This window comes from Canis lupus, chromosome 35 (assembly GCF_003254725.2).
Source record: "Canis lupus dingo isolate Sandy chromosome 35, ASM325472v2, whole genome shotgun sequence".
Classification (NCBI taxonomy): domain Eukaryota; kingdom Metazoa; phylum Chordata; class Mammalia; order Carnivora; family Canidae; genus Canis; species Canis lupus.
The window spans coordinates 1,030,099-1,051,430 of record NC_064277.1 but is presented as its reverse complement, the minus strand read 5'-3'; the positions used below and the strand labels follow the sequence as shown (position 1 = coordinate 1,051,430).

Here is a 21,332-nt window from a genome sequence, read left to right as displayed (position 1 = left end):
CTCGTATTATATCGTGTTACGTGGCTCATGATAGGAGGAGCTCCCCCAAGCAGGTTCTCCAGAGCACGTTTTTGCTGTATTTATGTATTGCTTCATTTTCTGCCTCTACTACCAGAATGTACAAACTTTGAAAGCAGGGCCTTATCTGTTACTCATCACCTCATCCTCAGGGCCTACTTGTTCAGTGTTACTGAATAACTAATATTATCAGTGGCAGGGATGTTTTGCCTTTTGCGTCTGAAAACCTATCTATTTGCTTTTTCTCTCCTGAGTTATAAAAGAAGGAGTAGAGTTCTTATTGAATAATATAATATCAGTCACTCAGTATATATTGAGGGGGTTATTTGCAGAAGGCCCAGTGATTGTGGACAGAGATGCAATATTTAACCCTTAAACCTGAGAAGATAATATTTTGGTTTGGAGGTAGGAGAGCAAAAAAGGTAGAATGTTAGGTCAACTGAATCGGGTTTCTTTGCACTGGCGTCAGAAGACGGAGAAGGCAGGCAGCTCTCCGGGTTGGAATTGTAGGTGACTTCATGGAGCAGCGGCACCGCAACTTGCATTTTTAAGGATAAGAGTTTGAGGAGGTGGAGAGGAAGGATAGGTGAGGCGTGAGGCCTTTCAGATGGAGAGGATAGGGAAGTGTAAGATGGATTTTCATACCTAGAATGTGTAGGTGTCCGAGGCGTGGTGAATATTCTGTACACGTGTGTGGAATTCATCTTGCCTTGAAGACCTTTGGAGGCTCGGCTGCAGAGCCCAGAGTGGTGACGACAGGCACCGGGACAGACTCACAAGGCAAATTTTGCCGTGTGAAGCCAACGTCTTGCTAACCCAGCAACATGAGATACAAGTAGACCTTGAGATCCGTTTTAGGAAAAAAGTTTCCTGGTTCTTGGGATAATTTTGGTTGGATGTCCAGGGTTTTCTGGAAAACTTCTGAGAATCCAGAAAGCACTATTTCAGTGATATTCATCCAGACAGTAAAGAGAGTCGCCTGATAGTAGTAAAATGTCCGACTTCTAGAATAGTACCAGCGTGAGGTGAGAAGGATCCAAATTAGGTGGCTGGCATCGGGAACACAAGTGGGGGATCAAATCCCACATCCCAAACAAAGGAATCGTAGGATTTGGGGATGTAAATTTTAAGGGACAGCCAGTTCATGCTGTAAGGCTGCTCCACCAGGAGAGCGTCAGTGCCGTGGCTTCCAAGTATCAGCTGTTTTTTTCAAAAAAGTACTTCCCATCCCGGCTTTTAGTTTTGTAGCCCTCCCCCTCCACCTTGCCCCTGCCAGCTTTGCTGGGCATTCATTCTAAGCTGACCCATAGGTTTCTCTCACCGTTTGTTACGTCTCTATATTAACTCAGAGTAGTGAACTGAATCCCAAGAATCTGTCATTGTGGGAATGACTTTTAGAAGCTAGCTAGAAAAACGATTCTTTTATTTTGCTTGGACAATGTTTTATTTAAAAGAGTGGAGGACAGTGGAGCAAGAACTAACTCAGAGAAGCAGTCCACTAAGTCAGCCCAGGAAGAATATCTGGAGTATATGGAAGTGTCCCCTCTCTTCTAGGGACTCCAGGCCTTCACAGCCCCATGTTGGACCTGGACACGGACGCCCGCCCCGTGGTGTTGGGCCATCTGAGTCAGACAGCATCCCTGAAGAGGGGCAGCAGCTTTCAGTCCGGTCGAGATGACAGTGAGTATCTCAGCCCCGACTTTGTCTTTTAAGTTTGTACTTGTACAATTTCAAACATTTTTCTCTTGGGAATTTTCCTGGTTAGTTGTGTTACTGCTGCTAAGTATTACCGACCTTTACAGGCGAATGCTTTCAACATATGTAAGATCTCCTTTCATCTTTCCTGTGATTGACTTTTTTAAAATCATGCCACAGAAAATATTTTGTGAGAATTTCTTTAAGATGAAATTCGTAACAAAAATCATCTCTATAGTTAGTAAACACTTTTTTTTTAAGATTATTTATTTATTCATGAGAGACACAGACATAGAGAGAGAGAGAGAGAGAGAGACAGAGACACAGGCAGAGGGAGAAGCAGGCTCCAAGCAGGGAGCCCGATGTGGGACTCGATCCCAGGACCCCAGAGTCACACCCCGGGCCAAAGGCAGGCGCTCAACCACTGAGCCACCCAGGTGCCCAAGAAACATCTTTTTTATGCATTTTAAAATTTGGTCTGGAAAGCATAGTTAATAATATATTAATTGCCAATCAATTTTTTTTTCTGAGAATAAAGCATCTGAAATTAAACTGTTAACAGTTCTTAACTTTCTAGAGTTGATATTTACCTATTGTTTATTTGGCTGTGTGAGATACAAAATATATTGGTTATAATGCATTTGGGTACCAATTAAATGCTATTAGTCACTGGTTACTTATAACCTCGATAACAGATCTTTTTTTTTTTTTTTTTTTTTTTTTTTTTTTTTTTTTTTTTTTAAATTTTTTTTTTTATTTATTTATGATAGTCACAGAGAGAGAGAGAGAGAGAGAGAGGCAGAGACATAGGCAGAGGGAGAAGCAGGCTCCATGCACCGGGAGCCTGATGTGGGACTCGATCCCGGGTCTTCGGGATCGCGCCCTGGGCCAAAGGCAGGCGCCAAACCGCTGCGCCACCCAGGGATCCCTCGATAACAGATCTAAGGAATCCAAATAGGGTGGGACGCCTGGATGGTTCAGTTGGTAGAGCATTCAACTCTCCATCTTGGGGTTGTGAGTTCAAGCCTCGTGTGGAGTATAGAGATTACTTAAAAATAAAATCTTAAAAAAAAAAAAGAAAGAAATCCAAATAAGGTAATAGAAATAACTTACTTTATATTAAATACATCTAAAGTTAATTTTAAAGTATTTTATGTTCTTCTTACAAGTATGAGGAGTAGGGCTTTTACTAAGGCTTCGTTAATAAATGTGAATGAAAGTCCATAAGAACACCTTAAAATGAGATGATTCATTTGTAGTAAATGGAGGGCTCAGTGTTCCTTCCTGTCCTGTTCCTATTTCCTACGCAGCCCATCAAACTAATATAAATGATGAAAAAACAGAGTCACTCGCTTCTGTAGACTGTGGCGTATTGCAGCCCTCTAGGGAATGTAGCCACGATCTGGCTCTGGGGCGCAGCCCACCTGGCTTCCTGAACAGTACGTCCTTCTTTTAATTAGTAGGATAATAGTCGGATCTAAAAACCTTCCACCTCGGTCCTTAAGGAATTTACTGCCATCAGCTGACATGCTAATAGGCTTAGATCAATTAGAAACTGTTCTTGAGTCTTGACTGTGATGAGTTATATCATCTTGAATAGTTCACATTTATCCTGCCTGAGTTTTGCCACACTTCTTGGATCTATTTTATGAGATTCTGGAAATTTTCATCAAATTCAGAAAAATTTTGGCCGTGGTTTTCTTAAATATTTTTCTGCTCCACTTCCTTTTCTAGGACTCCAGTTACGTGTATGTTGGGCCAGTAGATTATCCTGTAGATCACTGAGGCTCTGTTTCCCCCTCCTCGCCCCCAGTTATTTCCACTCTGCTTCGTTACAGAGAACTCTTTCCTGCATTTTCTGTTCACCTCCAGTTCAGAAAGGCCATTGAGCTTTGTGTAGATCATGCCTCCTTTTGACTGAGTTGTCTAGAAATTGTAGGCAGAAAGCCATGGGAATTATGGACTCCCCACACATCTCCCTTCCCTTGGGAATGGCAGTCCTGTGCTGCCCATTGTGTAATGTCTGAAATAGTTCATATATCTACCCCCACCCAAATTTTCTAGTTGTTTGTAACTGGAGGCAGAGTCTGATCCTTGTTATTCTAATATGGCTGGAAGTGGCGGTAAAATACACGTTTAATTTCCCTAAAATTATTACTTGAACTTGAAACATTGTGGAAGATGCTTATAGTAAATAGTTCTTTTCGTCAGCCTTTGGAAATAGCTCTTGAGGTTGTTCTGTGACTCATAACAGCATACGGGAATTTAACTAAGACATGTTGAATTCCGTAAGAAAATAAAACCCAAAACCAGTTTCAAATAATCAGAATTTAGATGAAGTAGACGTAGAAGGAATGGGCAGGACTCTCATTACATACATAGACGTAGGTATAAAGAACCCATTAGTAATAAAAAGATCAAATTAAGCCTGAGACAAAAGGTTGTTCTCTGTCACTGGGCGGGAGGCTGCCGGGACCTGTCCGCTTCCCCAGAGCCTTGATGACTGAGTCCCAAAGCATGAAGTCATTGCAGAGTTCCCAGCCCAGTGGGGTTATCTGGTAATAGTATTTAGGTGCTCTGTTACCACTCCGCACTACGGTGAACTTCGAATCATTCTACCATTATTCTGTCATAAAAAGATTGAATGAAGAAATCCTTGTGGAAGCTTTTTGGGATTGTCCTGTAAGGTTTGTATTTCTCCCAACTATTTTTCCTATCATAAAATCACTTCAATTAGAATACTTATTAATTAATGGATTTAACCAGAGAGAAGCTTAGTTTAATTTCTGTTTTTTAAAAAGAAATTTTCCCTTAGGGGATCCCTGGGTAGCTCAGCGGTTTAGCACCTACCTTTGGCCCAGCTCAGGGCATGACCCCGGGGTCCTGGGATCGAGTCCCCCATCGGGCTCCCTGCATGGAGCCCTCTTCTCCCTCTGCCTGTGTCTCTGCATCTCTCTGAGTCTCTCATGAATAAATAAAATCTTTAAAAAAAAAAAAAAAGAACTTTTCCTTTACATTGGTGAAGAGGCAGCGTTCCTTGTTCTTCTCTGGGGTGGAGGCATTCCCCAGGACGCCTAGAGTATCTGCATGTATGTGGAGCACGTGGGTGTGTGGTAAGCTAGCGCTCAGTCCTTGTCCAGTATCAGAGCCAGTAGGGACTTGGTTCACCATAAGGTGTTTCCACTTTAATTTCCCAGCAAAAAAGCTTTGCAAAGAATATATGAGACCAGGATATCCGGTGAGTTTCTCACAATAGGGTTATATAGGGAGCTGTCCATATAGCTGCGTGGAGGAGCTCAGACTCTGAAGCCCTAGTTTAGAGGAAGATACCACATAAGAGTCTACTTGCTACCACGTGAGGCAGGTCTCTTAGTGCTTCAGGTGTTAGATTTTCTGGTCCTGTTTCTTACCTTGTCATTGGCCTGTCATCTCCTGGGCTGTGGCCTGTGCTGTGTAGGGCACTACATGCCGTTTGGGAAACGGTGCTCATCTGTATTTGGGTTGACTGCTTCAGCTCTGTCGCCAGGTGAAAAATACCTCTAATCTCATTAGACTCCTGCCACATTATGACCAGGGCTCCTTTCCTTGGTTGTCTGTTCACTTGTAGGCTCCGTGAGGGAGAGACCTGGCCCGTTCATGCAGTAGCAGTGGTGACCGTCTTAGACAGACGTTAAGGTACAGCCACAGGGTTAGCACACGGTGGACCCTTAATAACTATTGGCCAAATAAACCAGAACACTTCACAGTGTACTCCTATTAAAGAATCATACGCTTCACATACGTGACAGTGAATTTGAAGCTTTTCCGCACAACTAGACAGGGGGCTAGTAGACCTCCTACGTAATGGGGCTCCATGGCCCACAGATTGGAAGTCTGGATGCTCTCAAGTGTACGAAGGTAAGTACTCAACAATAAAAATTTAAAAGGCCATGTAACACTACAGTGGGGCACCATTTTGGCAAAATCCCCCAATTTTTTTTATTGTTTGGAATTTTGTGTGTTTGATTTGTTCATTGGTGAGATTATAAGGGAGCTCAGCTGTGTTTGTGTTTGTTGCTGTTTGTTGCTGGTGGATGTGTAAAGAATCCCCATAGAGGTAATTTAATACCACTTAGCAAAATCACAGCTCCAGGTACTCTTGGACCTAGTGGTTCTGGTTGTGAGAATTTATTCTACATTGACACTCGCACGTGTGCTAAGTGCTGTAGGTATAGAGTTATTAAATAAAACACTAACTTTATTTATTTGAAGCACTAATTTTAACTACAAACAGTCTTGCCTATTATAGAGATTTTTAGAAATCATGATTCATACAAAATATGAAATACAGCTGACCCGTGAACTGCACTGGTTTGAATTGGGCAGGTCTACTCATACAATGGATTTTGTTCAGTACATATATTGGAAAGTTTTTTTGGAGATCTGGGACAATTTGAAAAAACTCTCAGATAAACCGTGTAGCCTAGAAATACTGAAAAAATCAAAAAGGTATTATTGTAAGAGTAGAGTATGTAATACGTATGTAAAATACACATTAACCGACTGCTTGATGTAATTGGTAAGTTCCCTGGTCAGCAGCAGGCTATTAGTTGCTCAGTGTCTGGGGAGTCAGAAGTTGTTCACGTGTTTTTGACTGTGCAGGGGCTCAGTGTTCCTAACCTTTGTGTTCTTCAAGGGTGAACCGTGCCCTGTAAATGTGGGGCAGGGGAAACGTTCTGTGTATGAATCGGGAAAAACTTCAGCATCCATTATTGAGTGAAAAAAAGGCCAAGTGTTTTTAATATGCTTTGATTTGTGTGAAAACACATTTGGGTGGGGAGAGAATATGTATTTATATTTCAGAAAGAATCACAAGCCGCTGATAGCAGTGGTCCTTATGGCTGCAGCTGGGAGCGAGGCAGTTGGAGAATGTGGTGGGAGGTTCTTTGCTCTATATCCTGTGACATTCTCTTTTCTGACTATATGTTGTCCTTTTAGAATATTATGAGACATTTTAAAAGAAATAAAATCCACCCTTCCCCACTAGAGTAACGGTGGTAATTATAGCAACGAAACTTTTTGCCTAGGAGTAGTTTGAAAGGAAGCTGGCAGTTGATGAAGGGGTTAATGAAGTCCCCTTATCTGACCGGTCTTTGCAATTGCTAAGTAGAAGTGAGAAGTTGGGCCCGACGTTCTCCTTCTCCCGATGGTTGCTGTGAGTTGGACAGAAGGCGGGCCTTTGCCCTGCTCCTGCTGGGGGGCGGGGGAGCGGGGCACGCAGGAGGGAGGAAACAGGGGAGAACGTGATGCAGAAAAAGGGAAGAGACCAGAAGGGATTAATGCTCACCGAATTGCTGATTTGTTCTTATTCCTATGAACTTACTCCCGTAAGAAATCTATGCGACTTTATTTCCCATTTACGGTAACTGCGTTTAAATGATACCGAATCCAAGAGGCTTCGATGTTTTTATTTATTCTTGGGTTTCTTCATTACAGGAAGAGTTACTCATTATGATTGCCCTTGAGTCTGTTCTTTTATGATGACTTGACTCATTGTTGAATTTTCACCGCATGTGTAGTAATATCTAACTGGTAGATACTTGCCTGCAGTTTACGGCTAGTTGGCCTTGCCCTGTCTTTCCTTATTTGCCGTCTGAAGGCACATGGCTTCTGAAGCCATAGACCATCCTGAGGGCGAGCGGGAAACCCCACAGCGTCCCCGTTGCTTCTCCTGCTGCGTCCTCCTGCCCTGAGAACAGCAGGGACCTCTGGTTAGAGTGTCTTCCCTGCCGGCGGGCTTTGGTCCTGAGATGTGGAGAGGGAGGTGTCGGCCCCACAGACAAAGTGGGACAAAGCGGGACACATCTTTAGGTGGGGGAGCAATAACATGTTCAAGCCCGTTTTTGTTCCTATTTCAAAGTATATTCATAGCATCTTCCCCCCCTCTAGCCTGGAGATACAAAACTCCTCACCGAGTGGCATTCGTTGTAAAGTTGACCAAGCTTGTCTTAAGTCAGCTGCCTAACTTCTGGAAACTCTGGATCTCCTATGTTAATGGAAGCCTTTTCAGCGAGGTACGTATACAGACTTGCCTGTAGGGGTAGCTAAGTCATTCTGTGTGCGAATCTTGAAAATTGTAGATTTTGAAGTGACTTTTTTTTTTTTTTTTAGACTTTAGAGACCCAAAACCTATTAACTGTTGTCCGATATTTTAAGATTAATTAAAAGCTCTAAAACTTATAGCTGCCTCACATTTAGGACTTTCATCCATTTTGAATTCATTTTGTGTGTGGTTTCTTTCTTTTGCATGTTGGTGTCCGGTTTTCCCAACACCTGTCTCTTGAGGCTGTCTTTTTTTTTTCCCCCCCATTGGATATTCTTTCCTGCTTTGTTGAAGATTGATTGTATAGTTGTGGGTTTATGTCTTGGTTTTTTATTCTGTTCCACTGACCTGTGTGTCCATATTTGTGCCAGGACCACGCTGTCTTGATGATCACAGCTTTGTAATGTGACTTGAAGTCTTGAATTGTGATGCCTCCAGCTTTGCTCCGCTCTCGAGATGGCTTTGGCCCTGGGGCACTTGGGTGGCTCCGTCGAATGAGTGTTTCTTGATTTTGGATTTTGGCCCAGGTCATGACATCAAGCTCCACGTCTGGTTCTGCACTCTGTAGTCGGCTTGAGAGCTTCTTCCGTCCCTCCCTGCAGTCACACTCTCTGTCTCTCTCCCTCAAATAAACAAATACAATAATTAAAAAAAAAAAAAAAAGAAAAAGAGCTCACGGTGGTCAGGTGCCTGCCTTCAACCCAGGGCGTGACCCCGGGATCCCCAGATCGAGTCCCACATCGGGCTCCCTGCATGGAGCCTGCTTCTCCCTCTGCCTGTGTCTCTGCCTCTCTCTGGGTCTCATGAATAAATTAAAATATATATATATATAAAGAGTAATTGCTTTGGCTATTTGGGAGCTTTTCTGGTTCCATACAAATTTTAAGATTGTTCTAGCTCTTGTGGAAAGTGCTGTGGTATTTTGATGAGGGTCACGTTAACTGTGTAGATTGCTCTGAGCAGTAGAGCCATTTTAACAACGCTGCCTCTGCAGTCCGTGAGCACGGAATGTTTTCCCATTTCTTGCTGTCATCTTTAATTTCTTCACAGGTGTTTTGTAGTTTTCAGAGTATAGATGTTTGTTTGTTTTTTAAGATTTTATTTATTTATTCATGAGAGACACAGAATGAGAGAGAGAGAGAGGCAGAGACACAGGCAGAGGGAGAAGCAGGCTCCATGCAGGGAGCATGACGTGGGACTCGATCCCGGGACCCCGGCGTCACGCCCTGGGCTGAAGGCAGCACTAACTGCTCAGCCACCCGGCTGCCCCAAAATATAGATGTTTTACCTCTTTGGTTAGATTTTATTCCTAGATATCTTACGGCTTTTGTTATAATTGTAAATGGAATTAATTCCTTGATTTCTCTTCCTGCTGCCTCATTAGCGGTGTATAGAAACGCAACAGACCTCTATGACACTTTTGTATCCTGTGACTTTACCGAGTCCATCTATCATCCCTAGCAAGTTTTTAGTGAAGTCTTGGGTTTTCTCTGTCGAGTATCCTGTCACCCGCAGATAGTGAATGTTTGACCTCTTCCTTACCAATTTGGATGCCGTTTATTTATTTTGATTACCTGACTGCTGAGGCTGCACTTCCAGTACCATGTTAGGCAGCAGGGGTGAGAGCAGACCTCCCTGTCGTGTCCATGCCCATGGAGGGAAGCTCTCCGGGCTTCCCCCTTGAGGGTGATATTAGTTGTGGGTTTTCTGTTTGTGGCCTTTATTATGTTGAGGTACGTTCCTTCTGAACTTACTTTGTTGAGGGCTTTTATCGTGAACGGATGTTGTACTTTGTCAAATGCTTTTTCTACGTCTATCGAAAAGATCATATGGTTAAGCAGCAGGTAGATGGGTCTTGTTATTTTTTTATTCTGACATCCTTTGTGTTTTGATCGGAGCATTTCATCCATTTACGTTCAAGATTATTATTGATATATATACAGCGCCATAGTTTTATATCTGTTTTATCATTTTTTTTTTTTTCTGGAGACTTTCTGTGTTCCGTTTTAGTCTTTGTCACTTTTGGTCTTTTTTTTTTTTCCCCTACTCAACAAGTGCCCTTTAATATTTCTTGTAGGGCTGCTTTACTGATCCTGCAGTCCTTCTGTTTTTGTTTGTCTGGGAAACTCTTTATCTCTCCTTCTACTCTAAGAGATAGCCCTGCTGGGTACAGTGTTTTTTCCCACTCAGCACGTTGAGTAAATCCTGCCACTCGCATCTGGCTTGCCAAGTGTTGGGAAGAGATCTGCAGCTCCCCTTACGGGTCTTCTCTTGTAAGTTAGGGACTGCCCTTGTCTGGCTGCTTTCAGGAGTCTTTCTCCCTCACTATATTGTGCAGATCTAACTGCAGTATATCTTGGTGTTGGCCTGCTCTTGTTGATTTTGATGGGAGGTCTCTGAGCCTCCTGAATTTTGATGTCTGTGTCCTTCCCTAGATTAGAGAAGTTTTCAGCTATTATTTCTTCATATAAACCTTCTGCCCACTTTTTCTCTCTCTTCTTTGGGACTCCTCTGTGACAAATGTTTTAATGTTTGATTCATTCACTAAGTTCCCTAAGTCTACTCTCGTGATCCATAATGTTCCCCCCACCCTTTTTTTTTTTGCTTATTTTCCATGGCAGCATTTTCTATATTACTTACTCGTTCCTCTGCTTCTTCTACCCTCGTGGTCATTATATCCAGTCTGTTTTGAATCTCAGTTATTGCATTTTTCATTTGTGACTGATCGATTGTTAACTCTTTTATCTCTGTGGTTCGAGTCTCCCTGATACCTTCCATGATTTTCTCAAGCCCAGCAATCATCTTTATGACTGTTGCTTTATTTTTATTTATTTGATTTTTTAATGACTGTTGATTTAAATTCTCACCTGGAATACACCGATATCTCTTTGGATTAGATCCCTGCCCGTGACCTTTTCTTGTTCTTTCTTTTGGGATGAATTCCTCTGTCTTTGTGTGTTGTCTGGATCTCTCTCTTCTTCTGTATTAGAAAATCTTGTAATGTTTCCTGCTTCTGAGAGCTTTCTGAAGAAGAGGCCCTGCGGCGTCCAGGGCCTGGCGCTTTAGGAAGTGTCTGGTGTACGCGGCGCGTGTGCCTCAGGCCGGTCCTCTGCAGTTTGCCCTGCCTGCGGCGGGGCGGCTTGGACGTTGGCCACAGGATCGCAGGCTTTACCCAGGTGCGCTCTGGTCTGTTCATTGAACGGCGGGAGCGTGCGGAGCCCGGGCCTTGTGCTGGTCTTGGGGGAAGGGCCCACTGCGCTGGTCCTTGGGCACGTTTGCCCGAGCAGAGCGGGAGCAGCCGAGCACGGCCAGGGTGGCGCCGCGCCCCTCACTGAAGCTGGCTCGTGCTGGGGGCCGGGGGTGGCGCCTGGACAGGTGTCCTGGGCCTGCGGCTCTCGGGGCACTACCCCCAGGACAGTGGATGATGCCCCCTCGTGCCATCGCCGTTTCCACTCCGCGTGTCTCCCAGGTGCCTGCCTGCCCGGACAGGCCGTGCGCTCTGGGGCGTCCCGGCGCAGCCCGCCGACTTGCAAGAGCCGAGCTGCAAGGGCCCGAGCTGGGGCGCGGGGACAGCGCAGGTTTGACCGAGGACAGTCGTGCTCGAGCGCAGGGCGCTGGGATTCGGAGCAAAGCAGGCTCCCGGCCAGGGTCCGGGTTTTCCACCTCATGAGGAGGCGTGGGGGAGGGCAGGGGTGCCGTGGCTCCGAGCCCCAGGAGGCGCCTCTCCGCACGCCTCTGTCTTAGCCAGGCTCGCCGGCCTGGGCAGCTCCAGCCTCTGAGCCCACTGGGCCGGAAACCCAACAACCAGCCCCTCTCGCTTCCCAGCTCATGGCTCTGGGGAGGTGTCCTCGCCACTTCCCTGTGTGGTGGAGCACTAAGTATTTTTATAGAAGTGATTTCATATGAAATTGTCGTGTTTCCTGGCCCTTTTTACAGAACACTAACGTTTTAATAAAAACATCCAACATATCTCACTTACTGGCTGTGACCTGAGGCGGATGACTTTACTTCTCTCTGCCTGGTGGCACCGGTCACGTTTGAGAATTAAACGAGTTAATGTCTGTGAAATGCTCTTATTATTTGGAAGAAATACTCATTCCAGTGTTTAAAACCTCATTGGCCTGGCACATAATAGGCGGTCAGGGAACAAAGCGTAGCAGCATCAAGAAATAGAGGATTGTTGAATAGTGTCTAGATGGATCGGCTCATCGAAGGAATCAGTACCTTAGGAAGAGGATTTTAACCTACTTCTTCGTTCTTAGTCAGTGTTCCTTCCTTCAGATTCGTTGCACAAGGTAGTGGGTGCCTTGCCGCGCGTCTTTTTAGACTTTGTAAAATTCCTAAGTTTTTGGTCTGAGGTATTTTAGGGAAGCATTAGTTGTACAGAGTTGGATATGCCTGTGGTGTTTCTACCCATCTGTATTTGTGAGCTTTTAAGAGTTTATGGCAATAACAGAGTGTAATCCACTATATGGATTTGGGCGTGTTTTTTAAACTATTTACCCTCTATAGAAAAGCCAGAAAGACACTGAAGGGTCGTAGAAGGGACTGGAGGGTCAGGAACGTGTCGAGCTGTTAGTGAAATCCAGAAACTAATTAAAAACTCGGAAGAGTTCCAAGGCTTTTGATAGTTGGTACTTAAACTCGTATAAGAAAGCTCTGTAATATTCAAACAGAATTTACTTGAAAATTTTTTTCTAGTTATGGAACTATTTTATTAAGAGCCCATCCGTTAAAGATTTAGATGGAGTTTCCAACAGTTTAAAAAATAGTTCTTCAAACCAGTCATGCCCATGTGAAGTAACATGTGAATCAAAACAGTGAAATCTAGCCGTTGGTCTTACCACAAAGTAGTTTTGGTCTGTGTGTGCAGGAAAGAGTTAAGGTTTTTAGTTAACGAAATGGTTAATAGTAGGCTGAGATCTCATCTTCAGATATATTTTAAATATAGTATAATTTGGAGTGAAAACTGTTAACACATCCAAATAATTTTTATAAACATTTGTGTGATTACTAATCTTTAAAAGTTGCATAATAACTCAGAGTATGTAAATTAAGATGTACTTTACGTTCCAAAATTAGATTTCCTTTTAAAAGAAGACAAATCTTATATAGGTCAATATGTTGATAAGTAACTGTTTTTTAATTAATAATTTCAGGAGGTGTGCCTTATAACTGATTCCTGCCCCCTCCACTCTCTATATATTTGGAAACCAATTCTTGAAGTTTACAAATTTATTTTGTCTAGTAAACGTCATCATCTGTTCATTAGCACCTGTTTAGTGGGCAGAATTCAGTTTTAATTTAGAAGTGATGTTTTTAAAAAATTGACCTTCACTCTTTGATTTAAAAATATTTCACAGAACAAAGAACTATGAAATAACTAGCCCATTAAACAAGCCTACTATGCAGAGTCGTCCTAGGTACTATGACAGATACAATTAGAAAAGCACCATCTGATATCAGCATACTTAGAGTTTTACACTGGCTTGACTCACTTTTGAGACAAATCATGCCTTTGTTCTTAGCACTGCATCCCTTGTGCACAGCACACGGACCCAGCCCTGTGTTAGTCAGGGTTCAGAGAAATAGAGCCAATAGGATGTTGATTCTGTTTCCAACCGTGTTTATAAAGAGAGAGATTTACCATAAGGAACTGGCCTATGTGACTGTAGAGGTTAGCGAGTCCCGTGACCTGCAGTCATCAAGCTGGAAACTCGGGAATTGCCCTTTGTGTGGTTCTAGCCTGGAAGCCCAGAGGCTCGGGACCCAGGAAGTAGCAGTGTTTCAGTTCAGTGTCCCCACTCGAGGCAGTTAGCAGGAGGAGGTCCCTCTGACCTGCAGGAGGGTCAGCCTCTTTGTCGTATCCAGGCCTCCCATTGGATGGGCTCCACCCTCATTAAGGAGGGTAGTCCGCTTTCCTTGGTCTACCAGCCCAAATGGTAATCCTATCCAAAAACGCTCTCGCAGACAGACCAGAATAATGTCAAACAAATATCGGAGCATCCTGTGGCCCACTCAAGGTACCACGTAGAATTAACCGTCTCAAGGCCCTTAACTTAGATTTTGCAGTTTAGGATTCCAGTGTCATCCTGGGCCTCTTCCTATCACTGTAGGTGCTGGGCTCCTCGGCAGCCTCTGAATTCCACCCCTACAGGAGTCCTCCCAACCCCCAGCGTTCACAGGAAATCCGTAAAACCTCTGCTTCTCCCCTTTGTTGATGTCTTAAATCTCCAGGAGAAGTAGTGAGTCTGTTGGACTCTTCAGGAATATGTACTAGGATTATGCCTGGGAGGTCTCCTCCAAAGGGCCAGTTAGCCACGTGGAGACCCAGAAGACCTTCAGATTAACCTAGTGGTATTCTGAGCCGTTTTCTGTTTCATGTTTTCTGAAATAGATCCCGGGGGGCCCTAAAGAACCCTAACCCCAGGTGATCTTTCATTCACCACGTATTTCTTGAATATCCTGAACGCTCTGTGTGGCAGGTACCGATCCATGTGTCTACACACATACACATAAAACACACACAAAAATTTTGAGATCTATAGACACACCAGGTAGTGACCAAGATAAATATGACCTCTCCCTTCCTGGAGAGGTAGAACCAAAATAAATTTTAAAAAAATTACCCGGAATTTGATAACAGCTATCAAAAGGAAACAAATAGGGTTTTAGGAGAAAGAATATCAGTAGTGGGTTGGAAGTCAGGGAGGATCTCTCTGAGAAGATGACACTGAAATGAAAACCCAAAGCATGAGAAGGAATCAGCCCCACAAAGAATCAGGGAGAAGAACGTATTAGGAAGAGGCAATAGCACATTGCAAAGCCAAGGAGAGGAGCTTGGCGTATTTGAAAAACAGAAAGAAGGTCGCAACAGTCAGAGACTCCTGAGCAGTGGGGTTAGGGGGTGAGACTAGAGGAGCAAGCAGGAACCGACCGACGGGGCTCTGTTACAGGCCTGGGGGAGGAGTTTGTCTTCCAGGTATGGTGGGAAGACACGCATAGGCTCTAACTGATCAGAGTTTTGGTTTTAAAAAGACCACTCTGGTTACCTGTTCAATAATGAATTGGCGGGGAACAAAAAGTCAGATTGAGTAAACTATTAAAACTGGGTAGGAAATGATGGTGTTTGGATTAAGGTCTTGTTAGTGGAATTAGAGACAAAATGATAGATTTCATTTGTATTTTAGAAGTAGTGTTGATGGATCAGACGAGTAAGACGAGGACAAGAATTAACACCGAGCTACCAAATGGACTCCCAGTGAGTCGGTACGCCATTCGCCAAGTCAGGAAGACTTGAAGGACATGCGTGGAGGGAAATAACAGTTCCCTACTTTTGATGTATTGGATTTGAGATTCCCGTGGGTTATGCAAGAAGAGACATGAAGTAGGCAATCTGAAAGTCAAATTTGGGCTTCGGAGGAAAGATTTAGACTGGAGCTATAAATTTGGAAATATGACATTGTGATTCATAATAAGAGATATATATCGTTGTCTTCTGGTTTCTGGCCCAGAGCCCCTGAAACCCTGGGAATTTCCTTAAGCAAGGAGTGGGAAGGGTGTTTTGTCCCCACCTCAGGATGGGGGTGCTGGTTGCTTGGAGCCCCAGCCATGTGACTAGAGGGTTGGAGTTTTCAGTCTCAACCCTCAGCCTCTAGGGAGCAGAATGGGGCTGGAGGCCGAGTCAGGTGCCAGCGATGTAATCATGCCTGTGTAGTGAAGCTCCCATAAAAACCCGAAGGACACGGTTCAGAGAACTTCCGGGGGGTGAATGTGTGGAGGTTGAGGGCGAGTGACTTGCCTGGAGAGAAAGAGGGCCTGGAAGCTCTGCACCCTTCTCCCCTACCTTGTCCCATGCACCTCATCCACCTGGCCATTTCTGAGTTCTATCCTTTTTTTTAATAAACTGGTAATCTGGTGAGCAAACACATTTCCTGGTTCTGAGAGCTGTTCTCACGGGTTAACTGAACCTGAGCAGGGAGTCCTAGGAACCTCCCGTCAGAAGCACAGGTGACAACCTGGTCTTGAGATTGGCATCCAACTGTGTGTTGGGGAGTGCCAGTCTTGTAGGGCTGAGCCTTCACCTTGTGGGATCTGATGTGACATCCAGGGAGACTGTGTCCGAGTCCGTGGGCCAGTAGGACATCCAGCTGGTGTCTGGAGAACGCCTTGTTTCGAGGGGGACCCCATGTTGATACTGAGTGCAGGATCCAGAACAGGAAGGCACTAGGTAGGAATGGTATCTGAAGCCTTGAGCATAAATTAGTAAAAGAGGAAAAAAGTGCCCAAGACGAAGAGCTGTCAAACTGCTGCCGTATTTAGAGAGTAGTTCGTTTATCACCTCCTGAAAGCCTGAAGCCCTCACTGGCTTCCCTGCGCCGAGGCCTCGACAGCCCATGGTGTTACTTTGAATCAGAGCATCACGCTTTGACAGAACAGGAAGTAGGCTAACACCCAGCTGGGCGTCACTTGGCATCTCCCCTTTCTCACCCAGACGCCGCCCGCACGGTTGCCAGGCCGGTCAGCTCGGGCAGCCTGCGTTCATGCTCCTCCTCCCGTTGTCCAGGCGCTGTGATTGCTCGCCCAGGTGAGCCCAGGTGAGCCCAGGTGAGCGCAGCATCCTGCTGGCTGTGCTCCTGACGGACTGGCCCTGGAGTCGCGCCTCACGGTGGCCTTAAAACGGGTCAGGTGCTTCTCATTTGTCTTAAAAGTAAAGGGATGAAAACATCAGCTTCTCAGTGAAAACCTGGTGCATAAAGAATTTTGAGTATTTGCCTAATGAATTTAGGAATCTGCTTATTACTGAGGTGAATTTTGGGTTTAGTTTTTTTCGAAAATTAAACTTGGATTCTTTAAAAGTAGAAGTGCATTTCTACAAAGATGATAAAAGCTATATAGTTTAATATAAAATTCTAAAATAAATGTAAATTAGAGCCTGAGGGATGTATGTATGTGTATGTTGACAATTCTCATCAGGTATGGCTCATGTTTTTGTTGAAAACGTTCAGCAATCCTTACCCTTCATTTGCTCATTCATGTTGGGAATGCTCATCATCATAATGAACTCTATACCCTTTTTCTCTAGCTTTTACCAAAAATATGTATAATATTATTTGTATTTCAGAGTTGACTTGAAGTCAATATCATAATCATTTATGATACAACTGTTCTTAACTTGAAAGTTCTCTTGATGTGTCTCTAACCAATAATACAGAAGCACTTTAACTTTAAAGGAGTATTTTGCATTACTTTTAGGAGGTATCAGAACTTTTTCTTTTGCATTGTACCATTTTGTTATTATTTATTTATTTGGAAAGTTTTCCTAGCTTACTCTTCTTTGGCATTTTATATGGTAATATCAAGTTAGAAAACTCGGGAATAAAACATTAACTGAAATCCAGCTGAATAGCTTTCTTTTTTAATCAACGTAGCCCTCCATGTATTACGTTAAGGAGAAAGCAGTATCAAAGGAAAATATGGCTAGTAGTAAACAGATAAAAGTCTAATCCTAGAATTCTAGATTATATTCTCTCTAAATTAGACTATAAAATCCCCCAAAGAAGAGGGATTTATAATTTTTTAAAAATAAAATGCCAAATATAATGTTTATGTATAAATGTTTAAAGGATGGGATGAGCACTGGGTGGTGGCAAATTGAATTAAAAAAAAAAAAAATCAGGGGATCCCTGGGTGGCTCAGCGGTTTAGCTCCTGCCTTTGGCCCAGGGCACGATCCTGGAGACCCAGGATCGAGTCCCGCGTCGGGCTCCCTGCATGGAGCCTGCTTCTCCCTCTGCCTGTGTCTCTGCCTCTCTCTCTCTCTCATAAATAAATAAATATTTTAAAAAAATAAATAAATAAAAATCAAAAATAAATAAATAGATAAATGTTTTTAAGGCTCTGGATTTCTCCTGCATATTGCCAAAGCACCTATAGGTCATGATCTCCTTGTCATTTAGCTCTGACCTGTTTATACTTTTGATTTTTACTCAGGATTTATTATGGAAAGATACTTCACTTTTTTTCCTTTTGTTATTCATTTGCTATGCATCAGGTCTAAAAAAATCTGGCTAAATAAATTCTCCATTTTGAAATGTAAAAAAAAAAAAAATTTAAAGGTAATGGATATCTTAAGATTTCTAGACATTAATCCAGAGTTTACTCTTCCATTTATTTCTACACTAATGAGAAATAGTATTGAGAATGTTATCATGGGTACAATTTAGGTTTAACCATATGTGATTATTGATGAACATGGCACATGAAATTCACCTACAAAAAAGGTAAATTCAACTTAATGCTTAAGTTTATTTACGGAAATTGTACTTAAAGTTTTTAGGAAGAATAACCTCTTGTTGGAATAGGACGGTTTTTCTAATTACATCTGTTTTTATTTTTTTAAAGACTTTTTTTTATTTGAAAGAGAGAGAGGGAGGACAAGTAGGCAGAGAGGGAGAGGCAGGCCGTCTGCTGAGCCGGACGCCCTCAGGGGGCTCCATCTCAGGACGCTGGGATCGTAACGTGAGCTGAAGGCAGATGCTTGACCAACCGAGCCTCCCAGGTGCCCCTCAAGTCTGCTTTTAAGTCAGAAACTTAGATTATGTCTTGAATATTCCTTTCGATCAAGTCACAACCATATCTCACGCTCTCTTTGTATACAACTGCTAAGGCGTTTGTTTTTATAAATTATTTCTGAAGACAACTAATATATTTTATTTTGCTTTTTTAATTTTTAAGACTGCGGAGAAATCAGGCCAGATTGAAAGATCAAAGAATGTAAGGCAAAGACAAAATGATTTTAAGGTAAGTTAAGGATTCGTACTTAGGCTTTTTCATAGGAGAAGGTTTTCTCAACCAGAGTTACTAGAAAACTTTATCTACATTTAAACTGTGCTTCATGGTTCAGACAGATTCCTTTAGTTGATTTAATCAAGTTAATGACTTTTAATGCAGTTTTACTTTCATCATTGTCTAGAAAATGATTCAGGAAGTAATGCAGTGTCTTGTGAAGTTGATCCGTGGAGCCCTGCTCCCACTCAGCATCCCAGAGTGTGGAGTGAGGCAGTACGGAGGCTGGGAGGTGAAGTCGGAGCTCTCAGGACAGTGGCTTGCTCATGTCATTCAGACCATAAGGTAAATATGGACACATTCTTCTGAAATGGGGTAAATTCTTTTTGTCTTTTTGGGGAAAAAAAAAAAAAAAGAACATTCAGTTTGGGATATGATTTTTTAACATATTCAACAAAGAATTTTACTCTGTCCTTTTGACTCTGGTATTTCCTCTGTATCGTAAAGCCCCTAAACCTTCCTGGTGCTTGTGTTGGATAAGAATATTGGATGTGCATCTTTTCTATTTAATTTAGCATCACTGTTGTATTTTAATTCCCTTTATGCTCTTACTTTCCCCTTGCTTTCAATATAGTGTTACAGCTTTGAACTTCCATACGCATCATTATGGGTTGGCCAGACTACTCACAGGACTTGCTTCAGGATCCAACTCTGCTTGCTTTTGTTTTGTCATGTCTCTTTCACAGACATACTTACGAATCGTTGACTGCCCTTGAAATTCCTAACGACATGCTACAGACCATCCAGGATCTCATTCTGGATCTCCGAGTACGTTGTGTGATGGTCACATTGCAACACACAGCAGAAGGTAGGTTAAGAAAAATTGGTGACATTTGCTAGACATCAATTATCTGAATATGCCACCTCCTCTTTTTGGTTTCTAATTCTTGAAAATGAGATCATTACTTTTTATGGAAATTCGAATATTTTAGATCACCAGTAGCTGCTCAATAGAATTGTTTCCTTTTTTTTTTTTTTAAGATTTTATTTATTCCTTCATGAGAGACACACACACACACACACAGAGAGAGAGAGAGAGAGAGAGAGAGAGAGGCAGAGACCCAGGCAGAGGGAGAAGCAGGCTCCATGCAGGGAGCCCGATGTGGGACTTGATCCCAGGACCCCAGGGTCACGCCCTGGGTGAAGGTGGCGCTAAACTGCTGAGCCACCGGGGCTGCCGGAATTTTTTTCCTTCTTTGAATATCTTATCAAATCTATTTACTTGAGATACCAAGCCATGTACAAATTAAGATAGATATAAATTAAATGGATATTAAATCCTTAAAAATATTTCAGGACTTAAGAACATCCTTATGGCGAATATCAAGTAGAAAAGGCCTAGTATAGGGCAGCCCCAGTGAGTCCCACATTGGGCTCCCTGAGCCTGCTTCTCTCTCTGCCTGTGTCTCTGCCTCTCTCTGTGTGTCTTTCATGAATAAATAAATAAAATCTTAAAAAAAAAAAGAAAAGGTCTAGAATAAAATGTATATAAAGTATGGTCCCAGTTTTGAAACTATGTATGTACATTTTAAATATTTAGAAATATCAATGTAAAATCAGAAGAAAGACTAAAATGGTTTTCTATATACTAGAAATTATGCTTGTTTTCTTAATACCTTTTAGAATTTTCATGATTTTGTACATAAAATCATAAAAAGCAAGGTTATCTGTATAAAGCACTCTTTTGGATATTAAGTATTTTCAAAGACAATCAAGAACATCATTATAAACAACATAAGCAGTAACTAACTGTCACCAGGAGTTTTAAGTTGGAAGGTCCCATCTTGGGGACCTTTAAAAAAGAAAAGCATCTTTAAAAAAAAATCAAATAAATAAAATCTTTTAAGAAGGTCACATCTCTATACAGAATTGGTGACTAAATATACCGTGTCAACAGAAAGAGAATGGAATCCAGGTGAGAAATAGCAATGTCCTCTGAATTCACCTGCTCCCTCCCATCAGGAACCTGAAACAGCCTGAAAAATGGTTTGGAAAGGTAGCATTCCTTTACCAATCATCAGAAGTGCATAGGACTAAAACAATATAAATTTTTTTTTTAAGATTTTATTTATTTATTCATGAGAGACAGAGAGAGAGAGAGGCAGAGACACAGGCAGAGGGAGAAGCAGGCTCCATGCAGGGAGCCTGATGTGGGACTCGATCCAGGGTCTCCAGGATCACGCCCTGGGCTGCAGGCGGCGCTAAACCACTGCGCCACTGGGGCTGCCCTAATATAATTTTTTTAATCAGATATTTTAAGAAAAAAATTAAAGCTTTATTTTATACACGTTGAATATAATCAAAAGTGCTTTGAGTAAGTAATAAACCATTGTCTAAAGTTGTCATTAAGCCTAGCCTAGAGTCTCCAAAATGGGCTAAGTTTATTTACATTAATGTTTTATTAAAAAATCCCGAAAACAATACACATTTAAATCCTTGCATGTACCAGAATTATGTTGTATACCTATTACCTACTTTTCATTTTTTACAAACCCGTATAAAACAATGAAAAACCATGACCTTTATAGATTTTTATTTCTATAAAGTTCAGTGAGATTATTATAATAAAAAATACTTGTGTGCTTATTTCCCCTTAGAAATAAAGAGGTTAGCTGAAAAGGAGGACTGGATTGTCGATAATGAAGGACTGACTTCTCTTGTAAGTTCAAATTATTTTCAAAGATTTAATC

At 42.5% G+C, this 21,332-nt stretch overlaps 1 protein-coding gene across 8 annotated transcripts in view; it reads left to right on the top strand.

The window, feature by feature from the left end:
* EXOC2 (exocyst complex component 2) overlaps positions 1 to 21,332 on the top strand; it is a 225,168-nt gene that overhangs the window by 115,181 nt on the left and 88,655 nt on the right. For 7 of the 8 annotated variants that reach the window (XM_049105967.1, XM_049105966.1, XM_025446323.3 and 4 more), the window contains 6 exons: positions 1,573 to 1,698; positions 7,642 to 7,766; positions 18,532 to 18,597; positions 18,770 to 18,927; positions 19,329 to 19,450; positions 21,240 to 21,301. In XM_049105967.1, coding sequence (XP_048961924.1) covers positions 1,573 to 1,698; positions 7,642 to 7,766; positions 18,532 to 18,597; positions 18,770 to 18,927; positions 19,329 to 19,450; positions 21,240 to 21,301 — 659 coding nt within the window. The remainder of the gene's footprint in view (positions 1 to 1,572; positions 1,699 to 7,641; positions 7,767 to 18,531; positions 18,598 to 18,769; positions 18,928 to 19,328; positions 19,451 to 21,239; positions 21,302 to 21,332) is intronic. The other variant, XM_049105968.1, reaches the window with a different exon arrangement.